The 12,004-nt window shown below is 37.3% G+C and overlaps 1 protein-coding gene across 7 annotated transcripts in view; it reads left to right on the top strand.

The window, feature by feature from the left end:
- PALLD (palladin, cytoskeletal associated protein) overlaps positions 1-12,004 on the top strand; it is a 371,546-nt gene that overhangs the window by 339,486 nt on the left and 20,056 nt on the right. For 6 of the 7 annotated variants that reach the window (XM_019731447.2, XM_019731450.2, XM_074338297.1 and 3 more), the window contains 5 exons: positions 1,050-1,185; positions 4,268-4,366; positions 5,119-5,169; positions 6,357-6,578; positions 10,809-10,958. In XM_019731447.2, coding sequence (XP_019587006.2) covers positions 1,050-1,185; positions 4,268-4,366; positions 5,119-5,169; positions 6,357-6,578; positions 10,809-10,958 — 658 coding nt within the window. The remainder of the gene's footprint in view (positions 1-1,049; positions 1,186-4,267; positions 4,367-5,118; positions 5,170-6,356; positions 6,579-10,808; positions 10,959-12,004) is intronic. The other variant, XM_019731449.2, reaches the window with a different exon arrangement.

Below are 12,004 nucleotides of genomic sequence, written 5' to 3' on the forward strand. Positions count from 1 at the left end.
GCACACTGCTCAGATGGGGCCTGTGTGCACATGGAAGCACACTCTATGTGTTCTCCGTGATTTGCTTTTTTTTTTAACCTGACATTGTTTTTTAAATTCATCTTTGGTGATATGGGTAGGTGGGGGGCGTTCATGTTCTCCATGGTCTGGTGGTTCCATGTCTTACTAATCCTGACCCACAGTCTTGTGAGGGAAAAGGAGGAGAACTAGGAAGCAAATTACATGGGGCACAGATAAAAGTTGATTCCGCCGCACCCCTAAAGCATCCAGCACCAATGTCCCCTACTCAGGTGGCTCAGGGCATGGTGGCTGCCCCTGGAAAGAAAGGTCGTGGCGTGTCCCCTATCCTAAGAGCCCTAGGCTCTGCAGCAGGTTTAGGGGGCTTGGGGTGGACCCGGCATAGCAGGACCCACAGACCCTCCAGAGTCCTCCAGTGTAAAACGGACTTTATCCTATAATATCGGCCTGCCCTAATCAAGTTAGGAGAGAAGGGAAGGTAACACACTTCATATCTGCTTAGAATGGGCTAAGCACTGTTGTTGAATACACTGATTACGAAGGATCAGAAGGATTGAATTTATGAAAGTATGAGAGAAGTATGTTCTCTTTCAAATCCTCTCAACAGTTACGTGGTATATGGTTTCATACCTGTTTGGAAGAAATGTTAAGCTTGCCCAAAGTCACAAACCTAGCACAAGGCAGAGCCAGATTTGAAGCCTAGGTCTGATTACAAACCACATCATGTTTTCCCTCAGCATGGCTGCCTCCCTCTCCTTGGCATCTGTCTAACCATTGAGGCACCCTCCCCTATTGTTCTTGAATGTCCTCTGAGAACTGGTTCAAATTAGTGTTGCCTGAACACTGAAACCAGCTTTCATGGTTCTTTCCATAATTAGTTGGAATAGATGTAGCATTAAAAAAAAAAAAGAAAAGAAAAGTGGGACGAGACAGACAGGTTGACACACGGTGCTCTTTGTTGGACTTGAATGTTTGACTTGGATTTATATGCCTGACGAGTGACTACACAGCCTTGTGCTTTTGTCCTGCAGGGGATTTCCAAAGAAAGCCAACAGGACTGCTAGAATCGCCTCTGATGAAGAGATTCAAGGCACGAAAGATGCCGTCATTCAAGACCTGGAACGTAAACTTCGCTTCAAGGAGGACCTCCTGAACAACGGCCAGCCGGTACTGAGATTTGGGGCCCGAACTGGGGATGTTAGCACCCCACATCAGAGAGCGCTTCCCTCGCTTCACTAAGGTTTAGGCTCCAAACATTTGTCCACAAAATTGATTTTATTACCCCTGAATCAGCATTCCCCTTAGTATTACGGCTTGAATATGGGAAAAGGGGGAAAAGTGAACCAGATAACTTCTGCTAGGTCTTCACTGTTTCCTCCTAGTCACGCAGCCATTCTTGGAGTGAAGATAACACAGTGGAGATAAAGGAAGGGGGAAGGGCTGATGTCAAGGTCTGGGTAGAACAAAGGAGCAGGGGTGATGTAATACTTAGTAAGAACAAATCCCTGGGAGGGACGGGTTAGGGGGCGGGGTGGGGAGCGAGGGAGGAGGTGTAGTGGAATGATTTGTATCTACCCCAAAGCAGCGAATTGGGATTCGATGACATACTGCCTAGACACAAAAAAGATCTTTACTAAAGAAACTATTGCTGACGTCTAGTTCTATTCTACTAGACGATTACTAGATACTGACTCAGTAATCTGACAGAGTAAGGCCTGTTTCACAGTCTAATCTTGTTCTTGTTTGTCAGGGCAAGACAGCTAAACTCAAGAAAAAAATCATGTTTTAAGGCTGCAGAATTATAGATATATAGATATGGTTTTTAAAATGTGTGTGTGTGTTTATATATATATGTATATGTGTGTATATATATGTATATATATACACACATATACATATATATATATATAAATAAAAGGTGTTTTCTCCATTAGATTTAAACATTTCCTCGAAATCAGTTGTTTTTCTTTGCTTTTTACTGACCTTTTCTTATCACATCAGAATACTTTAAGGGGACAGGAAAAGCAAGTTTGCAAATAAATTTCCCAACTAAAGGAAAGGAGCCTTTTGTAGCTTTATTATAGAATTAGTACCAGAAAAATTTGCTTGGCTCTTAAGTACAGAGGAAAAAGGCCTCTTTCTATAAAGTCTCCCTCTCAGACACCTTTTTCAGGGTACAAAGCTCTCTATGCTAATTGTTTCCTAGGAATTTTAATTATCAAGTGTTGATAAATAAAAAAGTGAGAACACACCCTGTTTGATTGGAAAAGTGGGGAATAGAGGAGGGGTGTTGAACGATGATTTTAATAATTAGGACATCCTAATCTGAGTTCAGGAAGATTAAAATTCTACTGAGATTTTGTGTTAGTTATTCATTTCACTGAGAATAGAAGATTTTCACAAAGCGAAAACATTTTCTCCCTGAAATAAGTCATTGTGTGTGTACATGTACATACTCTGGAAGTTTTCCCTGGTTCTGTCAACTAAACTAAAGCTTCTGAAAGATGAAAACAAGTACTTATGGGAACTTTTTCAAACCAGGTAAAGAAAGGCATCTCACCATTTTTTTTTTTACTTTTTTGTTGTTTAAATACCTATTCCTATGGAGTAAGATTCTCTAAAGTAAGACTTTTATAAGCTATGGCAACATACTATGTATATTATATGTATACAGTGTATATATTTATGTGATATATATATCTGTTATATATAAATATATATTTTTTGTATGTTTATTTGTTTAGCAGTGAATGACATTCACAATAAGTTCCATAGATTTCTACCTTTCAGAGTTTAAAAGAACCAGAAAGATTTCCCTTTTTAGAAAATGGGACCTTGGAACAACTTTTTCCTAATGTTACATATTATCCTGTTACTTATTTTTGGCTTCTGTGTATAGAGCTTGTGTATACATGGAATAGTGCTTAGAAACGGAACTATGAAGTAAATTTGGCTTCTAATGGTAGCAGATGCATTCTGGTGAAGGGCTGGCTTTCAAATTGTATTCTTCTGCTTATAAAGAACAGGGTGGAAATTACTCTAGTCCTCCCTTTAATGTTAATACAGTTCTCCACGAAAACATTTGGAAGGCTTTTAAGGGAGCAGGTATTTAAAACTCGCTTTGAAAACTGAACTCATTTTTTTTTTAAAACAGACGTGGTAAAATTAATTTAAATAATAACATAGTGGAGTGAGACACTCCGTGCAACAAACACCTACCTCCACCTCTTCGTGTCTTCTGCTCCTTCTTTATGAAATGAAATAATTTGAACTTCAGGACTATTTGTCATTTGGCACTTGACTTGTTTCACTTCCCGGTCTCAGCTGGGACTGGAACCAGCAATTACTGGAAATTGTAAATTTACCCAACATATTTTTCTGATTAGAGAGTTTCCAATAGAATTTGTATTCTATTGGAAATGTATCTGAAATAACTTCTGTACTCTTTTTTTTAGATTCTGCCTTACTAAGTATTCTCTCTTTTCAAATACTTGTTGTGCCCCTAATGGTCCCTGAAATTTCCTCCCCGACTAGAATTCTGCGGCATTTTGGAACCAACACTCAAGAGCAGGAATCAGCCCAATAGACAGAACAAAAATGTTGGCATTTCTTTTGTGTAAGAATGGCCTAGCAAATAATGGTTTTGGCCAAATCCAAATTGTTGGTTGCTAGATGAAAAACATTACCCCTTTGCCTGATGGGCAAGCCGTTTGCCTCTAAGTAGAATCATGAATTGTGGCTATTAGCATCGGCAAGTATCTTTCCTAGTCATTTTGCTAACTCAGCCATATGTAATCATTCTCTGTGGATTCTTGTGTTTTGTGGATTTGCTTATTTACACAGCAGCCTAGGAAAATGCCCTCCAAGGTGAGACCCTCAAAGCAGAGACCATCCGGACTAAATGTTAGTCATGAAGGACATGACATATATTTTGTATGTGGTTTCTGCCTTGGTGCTTATTTTACTCCCCTTAAATTTGTGCTATATCAGTTGGTGGCTCTCAAAAATTAGTTACCCCATCTCCCAACACTGGATTAGGCCATTGGAGCAGAAGGGGAGGTAAAAGGCAGGACAACTGAAGCAAGAGAAAGAATCAGATTCCTTTTACATACAGGTATCTCAAGGTGGGGAGAGAATATTTACAGATAACATTAAAACTTGCTCGATTGGTTTTGTAAATTCCTTTTCATGGGGCAGTATATAATTGTGATTTTTCTACCTCTGTTTTTTTGTGACTTCCTTCATTTAGAGGCTAACATATGAAGAAAGAATGGCTCGTCGATTACTAGGTGCTGACAGTGCAACTGTCTTTAATATTCAGGAGCCAGAAGAGGAAACAGCTAATCAGGTACTGTGTTCCTCTGGACTTCTTAGAAAATGACAATTACGAGGTCTTTATGGACACCCTTCTTGGGATCAATTCTGTGGAAAGTAGAGGGCAGGTCAAAGAAAAGCATTATTTTATTTATATTTATTGAGCACGTACTTTGTGCCAGACATTGTATTGTGATTGATAGAATTATTTCAGCTGGGGATAACATCTATTCTTTTTATCTTCCTATTGTTCAGTTTATTCCCTTCCAAGTATCTTTCTGTTTTTCCTGTCCTATGCTTTAATGAAAAACAGTTTTGAGTGGAGAAACATATTTTCCCTGAAATTGTTTGAAATACCTAGTGAATATTTCCAGTTATATTCTTAACATCTAGTCAGAATAAAATATCTATGTGCAGAAAAGACGGTCTTTATTTTCTTTTGCTTGTATAGTTATAAATCGCTAATTAGCAGAAAACCTAAAATGCTGTTTCTGTTGTGACCACCAAAAAAACTCACTTCATGGATTTCATGTAAGCTGTTTTTTAATTTCCATTACTTCTGTTTGGAGTTGCCAGATACAGTCTCCATATTAAAGTAAGCTTTTTAAAACAAGTTTAAAGGATCAAGTAAACTCTTGTGTTTATTGAGAAATGGGTTTGCCTTCAATACCTGAAAGTTTTTCTGTGTTAAATATGGCTACCACAAAAATCTCACAGAAAATGAGAAATCTTGCTAGATTCTTATTTCTATTATTAGTCTTCACTTCTTTTTTTCTGCCATTACAGGAAATTGGGTCTCCTCATGCTTCTGTAGGGAGTCCTCTGGATGGTCAAAAGGTCAAGCTTTTCACCTTTCTTCTCCTTCCACTCTTTCACTGTATCTATTTTCTTATGTTCTTCCTTATTAACCTGTGTATCTATCTTTACTGCCATATATGGATTTTATAATATGAATATATTATATGAACATAATGAATTTTATACTGTGACAATGTCTATTTTTATTTAGTATCAGATGAACAAAATTACTGCAATGTGATTTTTCTTGTTATTAGTTACAAACTTGAATTTGTCATTAGATGCTCTGAACTTTAAATTGTGAAAAATTTCTCAGTATACCTTTCTAGGGAAAAAGTGCCACTTCTTAGACTGATTAATTTCATAGTAATTAGACAAAACAAAACAACTTGCGCATTTTTGTTTTGCAGTTTTATTCATAGTGTATTTTTTTCCTCAAGCCAACAAACTTTTTTAAAGGTTGAGTAACTTCTTTAAGTGAAAACCTAGTTAAAACAATCTTTTATATAATATTAAGTAGAAAATACTTTATCACAGGCTGCCTTGTGGTCATTGTACTTTGTAGGCCAGCACCTGTAGGACCCACCTTACTCACCATTGGGTGACGATGGGGTCTTTGCTTTTGTTTTTTAACTAACATTTTGACTGGACTGCCAATCCCATTTTTTTAAAAGAGGGTGGAAAAGAGGTCCTGAGAGCTGCAGAGCTGAGAAGGACACTAGAGGTTATGTGGCTAAGGATTGGAGTGAAAAAGAACACGCTGCCATTTTTCCCGTTGTTTGGTAAAATGCTATGTAACATTGCAGCTGCTTGCCACATGCACTGTTATTACGCTTCTGGAGAAATGCACCACCCTGCGCCAGCTTTTGCCCTACAGGAGGAAATCAGGGTTCTATCATGCTTCATTTTTATGAAGTTTAGGAAGAGATAGCCGTTGCTTTTTTCTCCCCACCCTCCTTCCCATGCCCCACCAAGAGAAGAGAAAGGAATTCATCTTCTTAGATTTGGGGGGGTTTTGTTTTTTGGATGAAGACAATTTGATATATCATATATACGCACTTCCAGATGTTTTTTTGTTTCATATGGAATTGAACTGGGCTCAGACTTGTTTTTGAGCTCTGTGGTAAAACTATCACTGTCTTCTGAGTGCCTGATTGGAAAGGGGACTCATGACACATGTGCCACAGGGACTGGGGTTGTTAATGTCACTTTGCTGTTTGGTGCAGGAATACAGAGTCTCCAGCTGTGAACAGAGACTCATCAGTGAAATCGAGTACAGGCTAGAAAGGTCTCCGGTGGATGAATCGGGGGACGAAGCTCAGTATGGGGACATGCCTATGGAAAATGGAGTGGCGCCGTTCTTTGAGATGAAGCTGAAACATTACAAGATATTTGAAGGAATGCCTGTAACTTTCACTTGCAGAGTCACTGGGAATCCAAAGCCAAAGGTAAGCTGAAAACATGGTTGTTTAGAAGTCATGTTTTCTGAGGAAGATTTAGCTTCTAAAATACAGCGTGTATGGCAGGAAGAGATACAGACTATCTTTTTCAATACTCATGATGTAAAATGAAGTACTGTAAGTACAGGGCCATCTTTAGGAGGCATCAGAAACCAATAAGGGCGGAGTTTGGGTTTGAAGAGTAGAGTAGAATAGAATAGAATAGAATAGAATAGAATAGAATAGAATAGATAATTAAATAACTGACGAGGCCCTTTCCATACACCTACATCATTTACTCATGTGATGTCATCATTGTTACTCCCAAATTGCAAATGACTAAACTGAGCTCAGTGAGGTTAATTAACTTTCCCAAGGTCAGAGAGCTGGTGAGTGGCCAAAGCTTAAACACGAATCCTGTGCTCTGTACCATACAGAAAAGTAGGCTTACCACTGATTAGAAAAACTTCAGATCTTTAATCTACAAAATCAGTATTTACAAAGGGGGATAAGGGTGGGAATATTGTTGAGAAAGAGTAATCAGAGGACTAGCTGACAGAGGAGGCTGACCTAAGCTGGAAGCCCTCTCCCGGCAGACATACAGAAATGCTGACAAAGAGTGGCCCTAGCTTTAAAGGGAGACTAGAATAACTGCTCACTATTGCAGCAAAGCAATAACAGCATTACACTTTTCCCTAGAATTTGAGGAAAAAGAGTAAAAAAAACACCCATGAGAAAGTTGAAACTTCAGATTTGCACTATCACAGGATACGGAGCCAAAAACTGAGAAATTAATAGGAAATTTAGTCCAGGATGATTAAAATATTTAGGTTTCTGGTAGACGCAAGCAAAAATTGGCCCAGAGGACACTTTCACAATTTGAGGAATATCAGACTTCGACAGGGTAAGAGGGAGGAAAAATGAGTTCCCAGTGAAAAGTTAGAAACCGTACGAGGAAATAAACAATGGGGAAAGTCGATAGCACAAGACAGGAAAATCAAAGCCCAGGTATTGCAAATATTGGACAATCCTGAGAATAAAATACCTATGTTCAAAATGATTGAAACAATTTTTAAAGGAATAGAAACTTTAATGACAGAACAGAACAGTACCAAAGACGAGGCAAACTTGTAAAATAAGAATATAGAAATAAAAAATATACTCGCTGAAATTAAAAGCTTAATTTGAGAATCAGTGAAATGGAAGGAGGGAAAGGAGTATGACAGTACCTGCAACGCCCATGTGCTGTTTTGTTTTCTCAGTAAGGTAAGTTTTACCATCACATTCTTTCCCTAAAACCAATTGCAGCCCCATAGTCAGAGAAACATAGGGCAAAGAGAATAGCCTTAAATTTTCAAACCCATATCTACCTCCTAATAAAATGAGACTTAAACTGTTTGGAAAAATCTTCATTGTGTTTTTGGCATAATTTGGATAATTGCTGTGTAGTCACAAACATGACACCAAATGCATGTATTAAAAATAAATTTGCGGGGTTGGCCCAGTGGCTCAGGCAGTTGGAGCTCTGTGCTCCTGACTCCGAAGGCTGCTGGTTCAATTCCCACATGCGCCAGTGGGCTTTCAACCACAAGGTTGCTGGTTCAACTCCCACAAGGGATGGTGGGCTGTGCCCTCTGCAACTAACAACGGCATCTGGACCTGGAGCTGAGTTACACCCTACACAACTAAGACTGAAAGGACAACAGCTTGACTTGGAAAAAAGTCCTGGAAGTACACACTGTTCCCCAATAAAGTCCTGTTCCCCTTCCCCAATTAACAAAAAACAAACAAACAAACAAAAAAACACTCTGCGGGTGGCCAGTTAGTTCAGTTGTTTAAAGCCCGGATCTCTTAACAAGGTTATTGGTTTGATCCCCGCATGGGCCACCATGAGCTGCGCCCTCCACAACTAGATTGAAACTGCTCGACTTGGGTCCAGGAAAAACATATTTAAATAAATAAAAAGTTAAAAAAAAAAAAAAAAAAGAAAGAAAGAAATGTCCCTGTTCTCTTTGGGCTTACAAGAAAACTAGTGAGAGACATTAAATAAGCATAATAAATAAATAAATAAATCAATAAACAAGTAAATAAATAAGTAAGTAAATAAATAAATAAATAAGCAAGCAAGCAACTTATGAATAAAACTCAACAAGAAAGTACATCTTGAACTTCCAAAATATTCACAAAAGGATCCCATGTTATTTTTAAACCTTACTCAAGGCTTAAGGTCACTGATGAAATTCTATGATTACTGATTCCTGTTCTTAAAGGACATTATGTTCACTTGAAGATGGGCTGTTGTTCTTAACGTACCTGTGTTTTTTCTAGTACAAATTTAAATGTTTCACAGCTTTCAGAGAATTAACTTTTTTTTTTTAGAAATTTTTATCGTTAAATTTTCTTCTTCATCCTTCCTTCCTCTTCCCCTTCTTCCCCCCCTTTCCTCATTACCATTCTTTTTCTTCCCTCCTTGGTTTATTGAAGAATCGTTTCCTCTGCATGTTATACAAATTATATTAAGATGACTAATGTATGGAATAGCCATTATGTTTTTTTAAAATACATCCCTTTTCAGGTGTTTTTTTTTTAATTTGTTCTGCCCTTGACATGTTCTAATTGAAACATGAGAAGATTGTAATGAATTTCATTGCTTGCACCCTCCCCTTCCCTCTTCATTAGTAGTCTTGGTAAAATTTTGGAACTGTTTAATTCTCACTTGAAAGTTTTATTCCAAGTATAATGGAGGTAAAACATATGATTAAAGGAAAGAAACAATTCTGAAGACTGGCATAGTAACAATGCAAAAGGAACAAATTGTATACAAATCAGAGCTTCTTTATTCCATCAGAAATCATCCAACAACTAAGAGTGATAATTATGAAATATGCTTTATATAATTCAATTTTTTAGAACTAAACGTTATTAGTCTAGTTGATTTTTAGTGTATGGAGATTAATAATACAGTTTCTGTATTTGGAGCTAATTGAGAAATAGGGGTTGGCATAGTTGCAGCAGTCAGCTCCTGATTTAGTGCTGTATATTTCAGGCCTTTCCCTACCTTAAAAATGGACATTTCAGAAAGACTTTTCAGATTCAGAGGCTTTGACAGGGAGTTGAATTTGAATGTCAGTTGGGGTTTTGATTTGCATATTGATTTATATTAAGGAAAAAGTTCATTTTAAAATCTGAAGGCTCTAAAGTAGGTTTCTTCTGCTGGGAGTCAGTTAGGAATGCTTCTGGTTGCAAGGAACAAAACTGACAACAAAAAAATCATCGTGGCTTAAAAACGGGTGATTAATTTTCTTCCCTAACGTTAAGTCTGGAAGTGGGTGGATGCAGGCATTAATTCAACATCTCAATCATATTAGGGCTGCTGGCACTGATTCATCGTGGTGCCCCTATGTTTCAACTGTGTAGTTTGTAAACTAAGTCAAATAGAATAAATCATGAAAGATCCATGGTCCAGTGATTTTGTTTAAAGGTGAAGGGAGGGAGGATGGAAGACTTAAACAGAAGTGGTAGTTTTATCATTTTTTTTTTTAATTTGGTTAAGATTCCTTTTTACTTTAATTACTTTTCACGTTTAATTTTCTGTCAAACCAAGTTAAAATATTATTTGAAAATTATTATACATTTAAATACTGTTGTGTTTTCTTAAACATAACGGGAAGAGCTGACAAACTTTCAACCTTTGATCATATGCTCCTTGACCCAGAACGAAAGCACTAGAGTCCTACCTGCCACCAACCCATAACTGTTGCCTCCCTCCTCAACACCCAGTTTTAACACAATTCAGTGCAATGATTAGAGTTTGGGGATCTGTTTTTGTTCTCTAAAATAAACTTTTGACCTTCACTTTACAAGTAACACATTTTAATTCAGTACATTTAACTCAGTACATTTGAAAATAGAAGCAAAAAGAAAAATACCTACCATGCCACCTCAGAAATAATCACTGTCAACAGTCGATTTAGATCCTCCATATAAATAATATATGAATTTAAATACCTGCTTACATATGGATTTTAAAAAGTAACAAAGAGGATATATAATTTTTAAAAACTAAAATAGAATTACACTTGTTTGTTACCTACTTTTTTTTTCCTATTCAGGTGTTCTGTTTAACATTTTAACATGAAAACTCAGATGAGCTCTGCAGATCACACAATTCTTATTTATCCGTCCCCCAGAGTAGTACTACACACATCCTTAATTTATAATCTTTGTTTCCTTTCACAGATCTATTGGTTTAAAGATGGAAAGCAGATCTCTCCAAAGAATGATCATTATACCATTCAGAGAGATCTTGACGGGACCTGCTCTCTCCATGCCTCGGCCTCCACCCTAGATGATGATGGGAATTACACAATTATGGCAGCAAACCCTCAGGTAAAGAACAGTGTGGTCTTGCTTCATTTCTGTGTCCAGTTGACCCTTGAGCAGCACAGATTTGAATTGCATGGGTCCACTTATCCATGGTTTGTTTTTCAATTAATACTGTATCCTAATGATTTTCTTAACATTTTCTTCTCTCTAGCCTGCTTTATTGTAAGAATACAGTTTATAGCACACATAACCTACGAAATATGTGTAAACTGACTGTGTATGTTATCGGTAAGGCTTCTGAACTAGTAGTAGTTTGGGGGGAGTGAAAAGTTATATACAGATTTTCAGATGCGTGGGAAAGGGTCAGCATTCCTGACACTTGTGTTGTTCAAGGGTCAACTGTATAGTCTTACAGGCATTTAATTGGACAAAGGAACTGTTTAATTAAAAGGTGGAATCACACCTAAAACTAAAAAAAGGTGGAATCAGACCTCTTTGACTTGAAACTATTTCCCCAATTTCTACATCCATCTTGTTTTTGAAGGATAGAAAAAATTTGTTTCATGAGTGTTTATTCCATCAGGTGTTTTTTCGTTTGTTTGTTTTTAAACTTTTATTTATTTTAAGTGTGTTTTTCCAGGACCCATCAGCTCCAAATCAAGTAGTTGTTTCAATCTAGTTGTGGAGGGTGTAGCTCACAGTGGCCCATGGGGGATCGAACTGGCAACCTTGTTGTTTAGAGCCTGTGCTCTAACCAACTGAGCTAACTGGCCGCCCCTATCAGGTGTTTTTCTAGATTAATAATTCTGGTGCAGATGTGGATTCTTTCCAAAAATTTTTATTATTGAGGACTTAATATGTACACCTATTATGTAGGTGATGGGGATGCAGTGATGGAGAGGACAAGTCCTGAGACAAAATAAGCCCATAAACAAACTACATAAAAATAAGTATCATTTCAGATAGGGGTAAATCTACAAAGAAAAAAGGGAGAAAGTGCATATGCTGTAGTAGAAAATACTAAAAAGTAAAATATTTAAAAGAAATACATAATTCAGTGGAATTTAAGTATGTGTAAGTGTAGACAAATTATAATTTTGATAGCATCC

Source organism: Rhinolophus sinicus, linkage group LG07 (assembly GCF_036562045.2).
Source record: "Rhinolophus sinicus isolate RSC01 linkage group LG07, ASM3656204v1, whole genome shotgun sequence".
In the NCBI taxonomy this organism is placed as follows: domain Eukaryota; kingdom Metazoa; phylum Chordata; class Mammalia; order Chiroptera; family Rhinolophidae; genus Rhinolophus; species Rhinolophus sinicus.